This window comes from Pan paniscus, chromosome 5 (genome assembly GCF_029289425.2).
Source record: "Pan paniscus chromosome 5, NHGRI_mPanPan1-v2.0_pri, whole genome shotgun sequence".
NCBI lineage: Eukaryota > Metazoa > Chordata > Mammalia > Primates > Hominidae > Pan > Pan paniscus.
In genome coordinates this window covers 130,227,827-130,244,030 of record NC_073254.2, presented here as the reverse complement: position 1 = coordinate 130,244,030, position 16,204 = coordinate 130,227,827, and the positions used below count along the sequence as shown (strand labels likewise).

Genomic DNA, 16,204 nt, shown 5'->3' with positions numbered 1-16,204 from the left:
AAAATCCAATGCAAATATACAATACTCAGAATAAGATGGTAGAACATGAAGCAGTCTATAATTTGAAATTCTATTAAAAAAACCTCCCAACCAATCTAAGAGTTGAAAATTATTTTTAACTGGGAAGACTGGGAGTCCCAGGAGCCACAGTGAATGAGGTTACACAATCAGTCTCTAGATAGTCAGAAACAGAGACTGGAGAACCAATTCCACATATAGCTAGGGAACACCTTTAGATCTATTCTATCACAGTAGGCTCTAACACTTTCATAATTACTTTTTGGCTTTAATATCTTTTGAATACATCTAAGACTGAATCAGAGGTAGGCCCAATTACTAGGCTAAACAAACAAAGTTACTGGGATTTCTAAATTACTTCTGCCTATACATTTTAACTAAGAACCATGCTGTAGGCTTCACAAATCCAGTGTGACCTAGAAATATTCAAAAGCTGGATTTGAGGTTTCAGCACAGACAAGCTGTAGTGAAGCTGTAACTGCAACACTGTAATACACAATTAATTCTTCTGGTGTTCATTCAATCATAGCAATACAGTGATTATAGCACTTCTAGTCTTGCTTAGAAAAGCAGAGAAAATAAGGCATTGGTTATATAGACAGGGATTTATTAGGTGGCTAAAGGGCATAAGCCTAAGTAATAGAAGGGAATATACTGAAGCAAGAACCTAAAAAAAGCAAAATGTAATTTTCCTAATTTGTTCTTGCCTTTATATCCAGCATTTTGACAATTTTGACAGATTATCGAGTTCTCATAAAAACATATTATGTGAGAGTGATGTGTCAAGTGTTATTTGTACAACAACAGTTTATATCATCATATTTGAATACAAGAATGGATTAGAAGATTTAAACTTACCTCATGTCTGGTGAAAAGTCCACCTGACAAGCATAGCCTGCTACCATATGGCCCTTAAAAATTTTTTTCTTATTTAATCTAAATCTGTTCTGTGCTCCAAAAATTAAGATTTGGTTGTCCATTGATTGGCATGCTAGCCATTTTCCTGTAAATTCAATAAATGAGGTATTTTAGAGGAAGACTAAAACAATTTTTAAAACTTTTTATTTTAAATATGTTCACTGTGATTAATATAAGTTTTGCTCCTAAATACTTTATAATACTAAAAAATAAATTTACTATACCACCTGTAAAATGTTATAAATATGTCACTGGCAAGAGGTATTAATATATAAACTAATGGCTTTTGCATATACGATCCTATATCATTGAGTACTCTCATATAAAAGTTTTTTAAAAAATAAGGAAATATAGAAATTCCAAGCTTAATGTTAAAGAAATAAGCTAAAAGTTATGAAATGAAATTAATTTATAGTAAGTATAGACAACAGAACTATGGGAAATAGGAGAAAGAGACTTATCTGTGGTAATTACAGAATAAAGAAAGATTAAGGGGTGAAAGCCTAGGGTTATTAAATAAAACTATACAAAAAAAGATATAATTTTAAAAATTATAGTAACTTTTTAAAAGGCTACAATGCTTTTCTCTACTTAGGATTCATCAAAGCCCCTAGAGCCTAAACTGCAGCGTCTATAGTCATGCACCACTTAACAATGTTTTGGTCAATGATGGACCACACGTATGACAGTGGTCCCATAAGATTATAGTGCCAAATTTTTACTGTACCTTTTCTATGTTGAGAATTTACTGTACCTTTTCTATGTTTAGATACACAAATGCTTACCACTGACTACATTATTCAGAACAGCAACATGCCATACAGGGGTAAAGCCTAGAAGCAACAGGCTATACCATACAGCCTAGGGTAAGTAGACTATACCATCTAGGTTTGTGTAAGTACTCTGTGTGATGTTCACAAAATGACAAAATCACCTAACACTGCATTTCTCAGAAGTACCCTTGTTGTTAGGAATGCATGACTATACTTGCATCCTATATATAGTCATCCCTTGGTATCTGTTGGGAATTGGTTCCAGGATCTGCACCCCTACCCAATACCAAAATCCACAGATGCTCAAGTCCCTTATATAAAATGGCATAGTATTTGCATATAACCTACATATCTCCTGTATACATTAAATCACCTCTTGATTACTTATAATGCCTAATGCAACGTAAATGCTTTGTACCTAGTTGTTATGCTGTGTTGTTTTTAATTGTTGTATTGTTATTTTTTATTGTTTATTTTGTTGAATATTCTGGATTCGTGCTGGTTGAATCCCAGGATATGGTGCTCATGGATACAAAGGGCCAACTGTACATGTAAACATTACTTACTAAGGAAACAGACTTAAATAATGCCTGAGTGGGTAAATGGCCTTGTTCAAGATGGGCACAAAATCTGTAATAGGTGGTTTAAAAATACGCTACATGAAATATAGATGCACAGTGACGAAGTATATAATCTAGCAATGATCAAAAAAAGGTTCAGTTAGGTTGCTTTTCTCATAAAAATGATAGAGCATTTGACAACTATTACCATTTGCTTGTGTCAGAGGCCCTGATGGAACAGCAAATTCTTCCTTGCCCTACACTTGGAGTTAATTATGTGAATTGACAGTGGTTTCAATGACAAGGTCCCCCAAACATCAGAACTCCCACTTTAAGACTCTCATGTAAAGCTATAATTACATCAGTATATTGTCAGTATATCTGTAGCACAAATTATCTTGTACTTAAAAGACAATGGATTAAACAATATTAAATAGATTTATCTTCTTAATTTTTGCCTGAGAAAATCTTTTATAGTGAATTGCTAAAGTGTTCTCTCATTATGGAGAATCAGACCAAAACTTCCTATCCCCTGAAAGAGTTTACAATAAATCACTATTACTATTTTTTTTTTTAGAGAGAAGGTTCTTGCTGTGTTGCCCAGGCTGGAGTACAGTCACATGATCATAGTCAATCTCCTGGCTCAACCAAACTGCCCATCTCAGCCTGACCAAGTAGCTAGGGCTACAAATGTGCACCACCATGCCAGCTGATTTTTAAAATTTTATTTTGTAGAGATGAGGTCTCTCTATGTTGCCCAGGCTAGTCTCGAACTCTTGGGTTCAAGTGATTCTTCTGCCTTGGCCAAATCATTATTAAATGATTTACTGAACGTGATTCTGTTTGGAAGGAGAATTAGAAAAGAAAACTCTGTCCGGGCATAGTGGCTTAGGCCTGTAATCCCAGCACCTTGGGAGGCTGAGGAGGGAAGATCACTTGAGCCCAGGAGTTTGAGACTAGCCTGGGCAACAAAGGGAGACCCTGTCTCGAAAAGAAGAAAAGAAAAGAAAAGAGGGGAGGGGAGAGGAGAGGAGGGGAGAGGAGGGGAAAAGAAAAAAGAAAAGAAAACTGTTAAATAAAAATCTGATGTTCAATCAATGTTAACTGTAAATCATTGTTTCTTTTATTTTTATTTAAAAAGAGACACAGAAAAGTAGGTGAGGTGACTTGCATATGAAAACCAGTAATTCTTTCTAATATTGTAAAGATTACCTTATACAAGTAATGGCACGGTGACAAACTTCCCCAAGAAGGAAGGGGCCAAAGTTCTTTTGAATAAAGAAATCACACTGTATCTTAGAAGCTCATTTAAAAATACAATCTACATACTAACTCACCATTTGGAGACAAAGTCACTGCAGGCATTGAGTGCATACTGGGTTCTGCTATGTACTTGAAATCCACAGGGATATCCCTAAAAATTTTAAATAGCATATCAGAATAAGCAACTTTTAAAAAGTACCTTCAGAATTATCTCTGGAACAAAGGAATAATATGCAAATAAAAGCAAACTCTTGATATTATATATTTAATAAATCTTTCATGAAACTTTCTGGAAGAAGAAAAATCACAAGATGACACTGTACTGCTTATGGTAAATTCTGTACTTCATAAATCACTTTCCATGATCATTATAGCAGTGGCGGTGATTTTGTTTTCTATTTCATTTAAACTTTGGCCTTTATGTTAAAAAATTTGTTACTGAAAGAAAGTTCTTTAATAATGTACCATGGTGATGGATACACTAAAATCTCAGAATTCACCACTATATAATTCATCCATGTAACCAAAATCCACTTTTACTCCAAAAGCTGTTGAAATAAAAACAAAAATTAAATAAAAAATGTACCATGGTAGGGTGAAGCAAGATGTCTGAGGTAAGCCTATGGGGAAGTGTTATTTACTGGCTAGCCTACCTTAACTTGAGGAGGTGAGAGTGTTAAACAGCCTGCAGCAATGCAGGTGGATGGCAGGCAAAGCTGTAGGGATCTGTGAGCTGATCTAGCCCATCCAGAAATGATGATAAATGATGATAAATAAATGCTTGGTACCTGGACTATCTTCAGTTTACATGTAAAGCATTTCAAATGTGTTTGGTGAAGGAGAAAAAACATAAAAAAAAAAAAAAACAAACTCATGTGAGTGATGAAAGAATGAAAAAAAAATTAAAAAGTAGCCACCTAAATTTAGAACCATCAAAAGTTCTAAGTGCCTTTTCATTTTTAATATTCTCCATGCTAAAAATTCTTTTCTGAAAGGAGTTTTGGTCTTGTTGCTTTTCATGAGACCAGAAATATTTTTTTTTGTAATCTGATGAATAACACAGATTATACAGCAGCAATTTCAATTTCAAACCCTGTTTCAAGTTCCAATACTTTGATTAACTGGAAAATAATAGTAATTTGCCTTAATATAAGGATTTTCTCTATTTATCCATCCATCCAGCAGAAGGAGGAAATGACTAGAAAAAACTTCTATCAGGGTCATGGTCAGAGGAAAACATTTTCAGGTATAACCTGGGGAATAACATCATTTGTCAGATCTCCAACCCTTTATACCTCTATGGTACCAATGAGAACTGACATTTATAATGACCCAAAAGTATTAAAAAGAGCTGCAAATGAAAAAAGGCTTGTTTCTTCCCTCCTCGTATTGTTAGTGGTTAATAATTTTACAACATGAATTAAAACATGAGAATTTTCTAAATTAAGCATAGTCCAGGTTCATATTGATCAATGTGTTAACAAAAGTAAACAAAAATATTCAAATGGATACCTTATTTCAAGGAATCTTCATACCAGGAGCTGTGGAAGAAGAATTTGAACTACCCGGTGGACTTCATTATTTCTAGCAAAAATGCCTGCTAGGCATAGTTATATTTAATAAACACAACATGGCTGGGCGTAGTGGGTCACATCTGTAATCCCAGCACTTTGGGAGGCCAAGGTGGGTGGATCACCTGAGGTCAGGAGTTCGAGACCAGCCTGGCCAACATAGCAAAACCCCATCTCTACTAAAAATACAAAAATTAGCCGGGTGTGGTGGCACATGCTGGTAATCCCAGCTACTTGGGAGGCTGAGGCAGGAGAATTGCTTGAAGCCAGGAGGTGGAGGCTGCAATGAGCCGAGATCATGCCATTGTACTTGACACTCTAGCCTGGGTGACAGAGCAAGACTCCATCACAAAAATAAATAAATAAATAAACAAATAAACACAGCACTAATTGGATACTGTAATTCAGTATAATAAGCTAGTAACTCACATCTTGCAAATAATCTCCAGTTTAAAAATGAATTCACGAAAAAAACCTAATAAAAGTCTGAATTTTTAAAGCTAAATGATAAACAGTAGTGTCAACTTCTATAAAATTTTATTTAAAAAATATTTTACCAAAATAAATGCCTTCTGGAAAAAACATGCCTATGACATTTCATGCATTTGGTCGATTAAAATACCACAAGTTGGCCGGGTGCAGTGTAATCCCAGCACTTTGGGAGGCTGAGGCGGGTAGATCACAAGGTCAAGAGATCGCGACCATCCTGGCCAACATGGTGAAACCCCGTTTCTACTAAAAATACAAAAATTAGCTGAGCATGGTGGCGCATTACTGTAGTCCCAGCTACTCGGGAGGCTAAGGCAGGAGAATCGCTTGAACCCAGGAGGTGGAGGTTGCAGTGAGCCAAGATTGTGCCACTGCACTCCAGCCTGGGTGACAGAGCGAGACTCTGTCTCAAACAAAACAAAACAAAACAAAACAAAAACCCTACAAGTTGCTGAATATCTAATATAGCTTTTATTCTCCTTTAGAACATAAGAGTTAGTTTGTATAGTATTATTTAAGAAAGCCGTTTCCTTTGTTTTCTTTTATCATTATGGTACTCTAAGCAGGTACAAAGTATAAAAGTTTGGCAAACACCACTTGTCTGAAGGCCCCAGTGTTGCTAATTTTCCCATAGAGGAGGTCAGCTGTCACTTTGAGGAGGTCAGGGCCTCCCTTCCTCTCCTAAGCAAGTGGCCAGTATCACTAGTAATTGCTCTTTGGGATGATTTATGCAGTGAAGCACAGTTCCGGGGATCCTGAGTTGGTTTTGCTTCCTATTTATCTTTGTAGCAGGACAGACCCTCACATTTATTACTTTCTCACTAATCAAATCAAATACAAGTTATTAATTAATACCTTCTCTCCTTACCAGTCCCCTCATTCATCTAACTATCCATTCATATGATCACGAATTCAAGCTTTGTGAGGCCAGGAGTTTGTGACCAGCCCAGCAAACAGAGTGAGACCCTATTCTTACAAAAAATTTAAAAATTAGCCAGGCGTGGTGGCACGCACCTGTAGTCCTAGTCACTCAGGAGTCTAAGGCAGGAGGATCGCTTGAGCCCAGGAGTTCAAGGTTGCAGTGAGCAATGACTGCACCACTACATTCTAGTCTAGGCAACAGAGTGAGATCCTGTCTCTTAAAAACAAAAAACAAAAACAAGCTTTGGAATCAGTTTGATCAGAGTGTGAACTCTGGCCCTTTCGTGTCCTGTATAACCTTGGGCAAATTACTTAAACTATCTTATTTCCTTATACATAAAATGGGAATAACAAATGTACCTATCTTATAAGATTGCTTTGCACACTAAATCAGATAGTTCACGTGAAATGCTTAGGATAGTGACTGGCATATAGAAAGAGCTCAATCAGTGTAACATCATTGATAATTACACCAATAATGACTTCTTTACAGATTCAGCACTATTGTGTGCCAGGCACTGTGCTGGGAACAGACAGTAAGCATGACTCACACTGTTCTTTCTCTCATGGTTAAGAACTTGTCAGGAAAGAGAACAAATAAACAAGTACTTGAAGTATGCTAAAAGCTGTGGAAAGCCAATGACAGTGTGGGATGATGGAGAGGAGGCACCTAACCTCATCTGTGGGCTGGTCAGGAAGGTTCTCATAGTAAGGGTTAAGCTGAAAACTGTTTTTTTTTGTTGTTGTTGTTTGTTTTTTTTGTTTTTGAGATGAAGTCTCACTCTGTCACCCAGGCTGGAGTGCAATAGCATGATCTCGGCTCACTGCAACCTCCACCTCCCAGGTTCAAGCAATTCTCCTGCCTCAGCCTCCCAAGTAGCTGGAATTACAGGCGCCCGCCACCACGCCCAGCTAATTTTTGTATTTTTAGTACAGACAGGGTTTTACCATGTTGGCCAGGCTGGCCTTGAACTCCTGACTTCGCGATCCGCCTGCCTCGGCCTCCCAAAGTGCTGGGATTACAGGCGTGAGCCACTGTGCCTGGCTTTTAATTTTTAATTCTTTTATTAAGATGGGGTCTTGCTCTGTCACCCAAGCTAGAGTGCAGTGGCACAAGCATAGACCACGGCAGCCTTGACCTCCCAGACACAAGCAATCCTCCTGCCTCAGCCTCCCGAGTAGCTGGGACTACAGGCCTGTGCCACCACACTAGCTAATTTTTGTATTTCTTGTAGAGATGGGGTTTTACAATGTTGCCCAGGCTGGTCTCAAACTCCTGGGTTCAAGTGATCTACCCAACTCAGCCTCTCAAAGTGCTCGAATTACAGGCATGAGCCACTGCACCCAGCCAAGTTACAGTAAAATCTAAAGAATGTCATCATTTGTAACAAAACAGTATCATGACTTTTTAGGAGTATTTCCTAAGATCTGAGAGGAAATGAAAAAAAAAAAAAAAGAAACATGCTAACATTATCTGTTAGTTTAATAAAAATTCTTTCCTGACCAATGTTTTACTTCAGAATACCCACATACACATGTCCTTAAGCCCTGTAATTGTTCAATTATTTAAATATTTACCAACTTCTTTTATACCACTCTATATTTAAAATTGAAAATATCTGAAGGTAGAAACATCAGAAAGTTTGAGTATGATCAACCTGTTAAAGTATATAAAACAAAACAGAACATGTATATGCATCCAGAGTTTGTGCAAGTGATCTAAGGTGGCTCATATAAAACTTGGGGTCCATATTAGATTCTCTGTAAAAAAATATTTCTGAATTAAGAAAGATCTTAGCTGTAAGGTACCCTCTAACATGGGCTATATATTAAGACTACTCTCTACTAATTGGGGATAATCTGAAGGGGTATAGTGGTGGTGGTGGTGGTGGTGAGTGTGGGAGAAACTACAATTAAATTACATTAAATGCTCAGTCACCCAGATTGTCCTGACAATGTTTAGGGACCTGCTGAGGTCCCCAAAGGGACTTAAGTATAAAGAGGAAACCACTGGCTGTGATTCAAGGCTTTCCACTTGTTAAAGCAGAAAAGCTTCTGGGGATGGAAAGACACACTTTTTAGTCTTTGCTAGGAGGACTCATGGTTGAGCTGTGCTTCATAACTGACTGTAAAAACATGGCGGCTTCCATCCAATCATTCGTTTTAACAAAAAGGTTAGTAAGCATTTTTTTTGCAACTAAATTATAGAACACACTATGATATGTAATGAAACTAGTATATTGCTTAACTTTAGAAAAATATTTTTCCCTAGTAAAGTACAATTAACCAATATAATATGACTATATTCCATAAGTAAAACATTTGTACCAGAGTCATGATATGGGGTGATATGGTTTGGTTCTGTGTCCCATCCCAAATCTTATCTTGAATTGTACTCCCATAATTCCCATGTATTGTGGGAGGGACCCTGTGGGAGATAACTGAATCACGGGGACAATTTCTACCATACTGTTCTTGCGTGGTAGTAAGTCACATGAGATCTGATGGTTTTATAAAGTGAAACCCCTTTCACTTGGCTCTCATTCTCTCTCTTGCTGCCGCCATGTAAGAAGTGCCTTTCTGGCTGGGCGCAGTGGCTCACGCCTGTAATCCCAGCACTTTGGGAGGCCAAGGTGGGCGGATCATAAGGTCAGGAAATCGAGACCATCCTGGCTAACACAGTGAAACCCCATCTCTACTAAAAATACAAAAAATTAGCTGGGCGTGGTGGCAGGCGCCTGTAGTCCCAGCTACTTGGGAGGCTGAGGCAGGACAATGGCGTGAACCCGGGAGGCGGAGCTTGCAGTGAGCTGAGATTGCGCCACTGCAGCCTGGGTGGCAGAGCAAGAATCCGTCTCAAAAAAAAAAAAAAAAAAAAAGTGCCTTTCTCCTTCATCAATGATTGTGGGGCCTCCCTAGCCATGTGGAACTTAAGTTCATTAAACCTTTCTTTTGTAAATTGCCCAGTCTTGGGTATGTCTTTATCAGTAGTGTGAAAACAGACTAATACATGGGGCATTTTCAGTACTGAAAAATCATAAAAAGTAGACATTTAAAAAATTAAGATATACACCACTATTTTCTTTGGGTGGTTCTAGGGCCATGATCTTATGCTCAGTCCCCCTACTGCTTGTCAGTTATTTTACAGAGATGAATAAGGTACCTAATAAAGAATGTAAGACAGCAAAATACAAATCTGTCATCCGTATAAGAAAAACAACTCAATATACACATCCTTTGGAAAGACTATCCAAAGACTATAAATGGTAGCATGTTTGGATTTAATCTGCATATTGTCAGTACTTAAATAGTTAAAACAGTTTGATTGGCAAGCCAGGATCACAGTTGCAAAAAATATTCAAATGGTTGCATATTATCAGGCTTCATCTTTGTCTATATAATTTTTAACTGCTTGCTTTATGTAAATCAGATTTTCTACTGATGGAAACTCACCATTCCCAAACTCTTAGGCTTTTATCATCAGATGTGCTCACAAATCTCCTATTCTCATCCACAAAAACAATGGTGTTGACAGCTCCCAAATGCCGATCATATTCCTGCACAATTTCTCCACTTCGAATGTCCCACTGTATATCAGGCAAGAAAAAAGGTAAAGACAGAAGTAGAGTGGATTTATGAAAGACCATAATTCTGGAAAGTGGAGAAGGAGAAGATCTTCAACACGATATTTTTATAAATGTAAATTTTTCTGCTAAGAATGGTGCATTAGCCGTCCCTAAAAGTAGCAAACATTAAATGCGTAATATTAGCTTATTAACTTATTCCATCCCCTTATACAACATAAAGCTTAGGAGTCTTAACAAAATACTGTGAAAGACTTACTTGCACAATCTTCTTATCAGACATCCCAGCCACAAAGAGATTTTGCTTATCTTCATCAGGATTGAATTTGACACAATAAGGTACTTTTCGGTTTGTAAATCTTGATATACACTGTCCTAAAACCAAAGACTCAAATTAAATAGGTAAAATAAATTTGACCACTTAAAGATGACTGTGAGATTAAGATCTAGAGGTCACCTACTTAATACATTTTGAGGAAGGGCTGCCTGCTTGCTCTTTACTGTAAACTACATTTGTTCTTTTTCACAGATTTTTAATGATTAAAAATAATTTTTTCAAAAGTAAATCGGTACTACCAATTGTAGAATAAATAAATTATAACTTCATTCATATAATGGAATAGTGCAAGCAATAAAAAAGAACAAACTACTGGTACAAGCCATGAGGGAATCTCAGATATTATGCTGGAGCTAGAAACAAAAGAGAAAAAATGGTATGATTTCGTTTATAAGAAGTTTAAGAAGAGGAAAAATGAAGAGGAAAATGATGACAAAAGTGGTTACTATGGTTACTGGCAGTGGGCACAGACTGGAAAAGGGCATAAGAAACCTTTACTGAGTGCTGCAAATGTTCTATATCTTGATCTTTGTGGTAGACAACTGCATAGATATGTTTACCAAAAAAAAAAAAAAAAAAAAAAAAATCACTGAATATTTAGGCACTTCATACATTTTACTGTATGTGTATTTTATCTTGATTTTTAAAAGAACCTGCAAAATAGTAGTCTCTCAGCCTTGGCTACACAGTACAATCATCTAGTCTATAGCCATACCAATTACATAAATACCTTTGAAGGTAGGACTCAGGCATCAGTAATATTAAAGCTCTTCAGATGATTACAATGTGTGGCCAGAATTGAGAACCACTGCTAAAGTGCTGAAGAATATGGGCTCTGGCATCAGAGAGAGCTTCGTTTGAACCCAAGTCTGCTACTTATTAGCTGTGTGACCCTGAAAAAGTTAGCTCTTTAAGCCTCAGTTTCCTTATCTATAATATAATAATAGTACTTACCTAATAGGGATAAATTAAGATTGAAGGAGATACTGAATATCAGTGCTTAGCAATTATGCCTGTTAAATGATGTTTAATAAACATTAACTATTATCATTATCCTTCAGATGCAGTAAGGGTAATGATAGTAAGACAATAAGATAGTAAGATAATTTTTATAATTACATAAAATTATACTAGCCACGACATATTAATGTGAATCAATTAATAAACAGCAATTAGTATGGCTGTGAATATATAAAACCAACTGGCCTGTGAAAGTTTAGACCTACATTTTAATCAATTTGCGCAAATACATTTAATTTTGTTCATTAGACATTTATTGCACTTCTGTTATGTGCAATGCACAGTGCTAGGTGATGTAGGGGAACAAAAAAATCAATTAGATGGCCTATACAAGATTTCCACTTTGCTTATTTGTCAGTACGTTTGCTTTATAAAATCTATCTGGTGGAAACAAGTTTCACAGTGAAAGAGCTACTTATGCTCAGTTTCGACTTACAAATGTATTTTGTGATATTTGCTGACAGTGAATGGTATGAGAATCAGCAGTTAGAGAAGGTGCCATTTTGCCACAAAAGACTACTCACACCATTTCAAATATAAATAACTTGTAAGATGAATGTGTATTAGCATAAGTGAACTCTTACCTGTCTCAGTGTCCCAGAGCTTAAGATACCTGTCATAGGCTGCACTGAGGAACTGTGTTCCTGCAGTATTGAAGCAGATATCCCTAACAGCCTTACTGTGACCTAAAGGTGGAGTCAACAGAAACAGCAATGAGGTGAAGTATCATATATCTTCTTCTCTTAAAACATTAACACCATAAAGAGAAACAGCACTAAGCAGTGGTTCTCAGCTGTGAGTCAAGATCACTGGAATGCCACCGCCTGATTTACTGACTTAGAATATGTTATGTGTGGGCTTCAGAATGTGGGCGTTTTTTTCCCCTTGAAGAAGCTCCTCAGGTGATTCTGATGCATAACATCTTGGTTAAGAACCAAGAGGAAAAGGTTTAACTTTTCTTTTAAGTCTGCCATAGCAATTACTTAATATGCAGTACATACAAGTGATGACTAGCTAGCCAAGAATTTATGGAAATGTAAAAGACCAATTATTGCCAGTGAAAGAAATGGCTGCTGGAATTTTGGAGGTTCACTCTCAGATTGTCCACCAGGCTGCAAGTGAAAACAAAGTGCCCCAAACCTAAAGTTCAGGAAACTGTAGCCCTTGTTCAATAACTGTATATTTCTGTGATCACATTACCAAATTTCATAGAAACTGATTCAGAATGTAGGAGACTTTCTGAAAACTATATTAGCTTGCATGGTTTTTTATTTTTATTTTGAGATAGGGTCTTGCTCTGTTGCCCAGCCTGAAGTGCAGTGGCTGGATCTCAGCTCACTGTAAACTCAACCTTCCTGGCTCAAGCGATCCACCCACCTCAGCTTTTTGAGTAGCTGGGATTACAGGTGCACACCACCACGCCTGGCTAATTTCTGTATTTTCTGTAGAGACAGGGTTTTGCCATGTTGCCCAGGCTAGCTTCTTTTGCTTTAAGATGATATTTTGATAATACACTAATTTTAAGGTGCTGATTATTATACTTTACTTAAAAATGAATATTGCCAGATCACTCAACTCTTTTAAAAGTTACAGGGAAAAATAAAATGTGGCTAAACAAAAGCAAAAATGTTCCTATTTTTGCCACCCCACCATGACCAAGACACGTACAATTGTGCAAAATGAGCATGGCACAAATTGTTAACCACATGCAGCAGCTCTAAACCATCACCTCCAGTGAACTCCCATCAGGAGGTATGTGCCATGGTAATTAGGCATCCTTTTCTACAGCTGGAGTCCCAGTCAGAGCTCCTATCATCTCCCTCAAGAGGAAAATTTCAGTTTTCCACAGAAAAATGGTCTGCCAGTAGAGGGGAGACAGATGCGGACCAAATCCACTCTATCTGATGGAGACATTTTGTTCCCCTGTACACAGCTGAGAGCCTTCCACAAGTCTTCCTTTAGGCTGCGGTGACATCTTAGGCAGTATTAATTTGTGCAGGGAGGCCTTAAAATCATAAAGCACTGCTGAACAGACTCCCACTTTAATCTAAAAACAGAGCCACTACGAGTCACACCGTTTCAACGTGGTACAGTTAAATTTGGAATGAGTAACTAGCCTTCACATGAAATCTGACAAAGACAATAAACCTTTCTCTACCAAAAAGTCTGGTTTGTCACAAAGCTGTCCTCCCTTTGGCCTTCTTTCTTTCTTCAAGGAGTTCTCTCAATCTCATCCTTTTTTTATGCTTTAGCTGTCAATTCCCAGTCTCTCTTCAAAGCTCGATCTCTGGCTATCTAATTGCTTACTGGACATTTTCACCTCAATATCCCAAAGGCAGCTCAAATTTGGTGTATCTAAAACCTAACCATCATCTTATGTTCCTTCTTGGTGAATGGCACCATCGTTCATCCAGCCTCATGGGAGTCACCCTAGATTCCTGTCTCACTGTGATCATTCACATGCCGTTACTAAATCTCACTGACTTTAACTCTAATACGTAGTTCCTTTCTTTTCTCTCTCTGCTGCTTTGGTTCAGGCGCTCATCATCTCTAAACCAGACCTATGAAATAACTGTGTAATTAATTTCCCTTCCTCCAGGCTTGCCCTACCAAATCATCCTGCATATTGTCATTTGATCTTTGTAAACTTCAAATCATGTTGCTTTCCGGCAAGAGCTCTTTAATGGTTCCCCAATGCCCTCACAACAGAGGCTAAACTCTTTATTAATGGCACAGGAGGTCTTCCATACTCTGGTCCCTCTCTTGCTACTTTTCTCCGCTTTTGTCTCTCACCATCCCCCATACTCTGACAATCCTGAAATGTACGTGGAACCCCTCAGCAGCACGCTGTCTCACACCATTTTTGTTTTGCATCCGCTGCTCTTGCTTCCTAGTTCTCTTTCTTTGTCTAACTGGGGACACTGACTCCTCCTTCCAGATTCAGCTGAAATCTATGAAGAGTTTACTTCCTATCGGTGTAGTAAAGTTATTGTCAATGATGTTATCTTACTTTAAAAATTCTTCCCAGATTTATGTTGGAGAGAAAAGAAGCATTACCAATAAATGTTCTCAGACAGCGCCGTTCTCCATAAACCTCCCATAGCTGGGGGAGAAAAAAAACAACACATGGAAATATTACATTTAATAAAGGTCTTTCAATTAATAACAACAGCCCTATGCTGGTTATGTGTGTGCACATCTGTGTGTGTAAATGCACAGCTTCAATCATTAAATATTAAACACTGAATATCATTAAATATAGCTTGGTGCTGCCAGTTTGTGTTATATTATTTGGAACACACACACACAGAGTCACACACACTCAAAACTAAAGAGTTTTAAAGATATTTACATCAAAAAAGAGACTTAACTATAGATGGAGTTAATTCAGGTGAGTTTTCATTTTCATATTGTTCTTTTCTATTTCATACATTTTCTAGGATGAAGTTTCTACTTTTGTAGCACTACAAATGACGTTTAAAGGAATTGTTATTAAAACTGCCATGTATATAACATTTTGATACTGAAAGCCTTTTCTGTTTACTTTTCTGAATAACAAGTATTACAGAAGCTGTAAGAAAATGATGATCTAGACTAAAATAAAAGGCTCATAATTCTCAGCATATCTAAGGTGGATTAATACAATAGCTTCAAGGCTAGCTTTATTCTTGACTGCCTTGAATCCAATTCTCAACAATGTTGCTAGTACTCTAAAATAGAAAGCATTTCCTTGCCACTGGTGCCAATAGGACACAGTCTCAGTTACTGTAGCATACTAGGAAAGGACCTCTGAGACCTGGTTTCTTGCTCATGACTGCAATCATTCCTTGTCTCTTAGATGTTATGCTCCAGCAAGCACAAAACTGTTATTTTCAGCACACACCATGCTGATCCATTCTCTTCACTCTTTTCAAGCATACTCTACTCCTGTTTCCTCATCCTTTACTTAGATAACCAACTTACTAAGGTATGCTTCCTCTTTGAAACCAGCATATCTTGTGCTTGCCTCTATAATAATCATTTATATCATAATAAAATGATCATCCTAAGGGGAAGGACAGTGCCTTTATAAGCTTTTACTTTCAGTCCCCTGCATATAATAGAATGTTTATAGAAGTGAACTAACTGAATTCTATGCTTTTTTGGTTGGTCAAAGAAAAGACCAACATCTCAATTAACATGGTTTGTACAAAGTAAAAGTAAAAGTAAAAGTTAAGTAAAATGGGGGTTTTTACTCCAAAATGTTGGCCTGTCATTTTAAGCTATTAGAGACAAATGCCTAAATGGTTGCTCTTATTAAAAAAAGTGGCCTTTTTTATTGTTAATATCCATGAATTATTTACAAATGATAAAATTTTAATGACTCAACTTTTCAAGCCCCAAGAGCACTATAGGGTTGGTATTTATTGAACCATCATAATGGTCCGGACAAAGAGAAGACACAAAACTGGTAAGAACTATCCTTTCAGATTCAAATTTTTTTTCAAGACATCCTGCATATTCAGGTTGAGATGCATTGGCAACGGAGTTTTTTCTACCACACATTCTATGACTGAACAGAAGCTAAAGATGGAGCTTCCCAAGACTAGAAAAGGTGAAAAGAAGGGGCTGGGAGCAGTCCAGTTACTTGGTGTCTACTAGTATGTAGAAGAAAAAGGATGAATTACATTTTCTACTTTCTAAAAATGGGATTTCTAACCTATGTCCTCTCTATTTCATAAGGTTTGGAGAAACAAATAAACTATTACAT

General features: G+C 37.2%; 2 protein-coding genes across 5 annotated transcripts in view; one reads left to right on the top strand and one right to left on the bottom strand.

The window, feature by feature from the left end:
* The window catches only part of METTL24 (methyltransferase like 24), a 131,858-nt gene extending 128,558 nt beyond the window's left edge, over positions 1-3,300 (top strand). For 2 of the 3 annotated variants that reach the window (XM_063604984.1, XM_063604985.1), the window contains one exon: positions 1,706-3,300. In XM_063604984.1, coding sequence (XP_063461054.1) covers positions 1,706-1,801 — 96 coding nt within the window. In that variant the 3' untranslated portion in view covers positions 1,802-3,300. The remainder of the gene's footprint in view (positions 1-1,705) is intronic. The other variant, XR_008625745.2, reaches the window with a different exon arrangement.
* The window catches only part of CDC40 (cell division cycle 40), a 53,130-nt gene that overhangs the window by 2,389 nt on the left and 34,537 nt on the right, over positions 1-16,204 (bottom strand). For both annotated transcript variants that reach the window (XM_055114040.2, XM_008977984.4), the window contains exons 10-15: positions 14,512-14,557; positions 12,039-12,140; positions 10,357-10,472; positions 9,967-10,100; positions 3,607-3,683; positions 877-1,021 (exon numbers count right to left, since the gene is read on the bottom strand). In XM_055114040.2, coding sequence (XP_054970015.1) covers positions 877-1,021; positions 3,607-3,683; positions 9,967-10,100; positions 10,357-10,472; positions 12,039-12,140; positions 14,512-14,557 — 620 coding nt within the window. The remainder of the gene's footprint in view (positions 1-876; positions 1,022-3,606; positions 3,684-9,966; positions 10,101-10,356; positions 10,473-12,038; positions 12,141-14,511; positions 14,558-16,204) is intronic.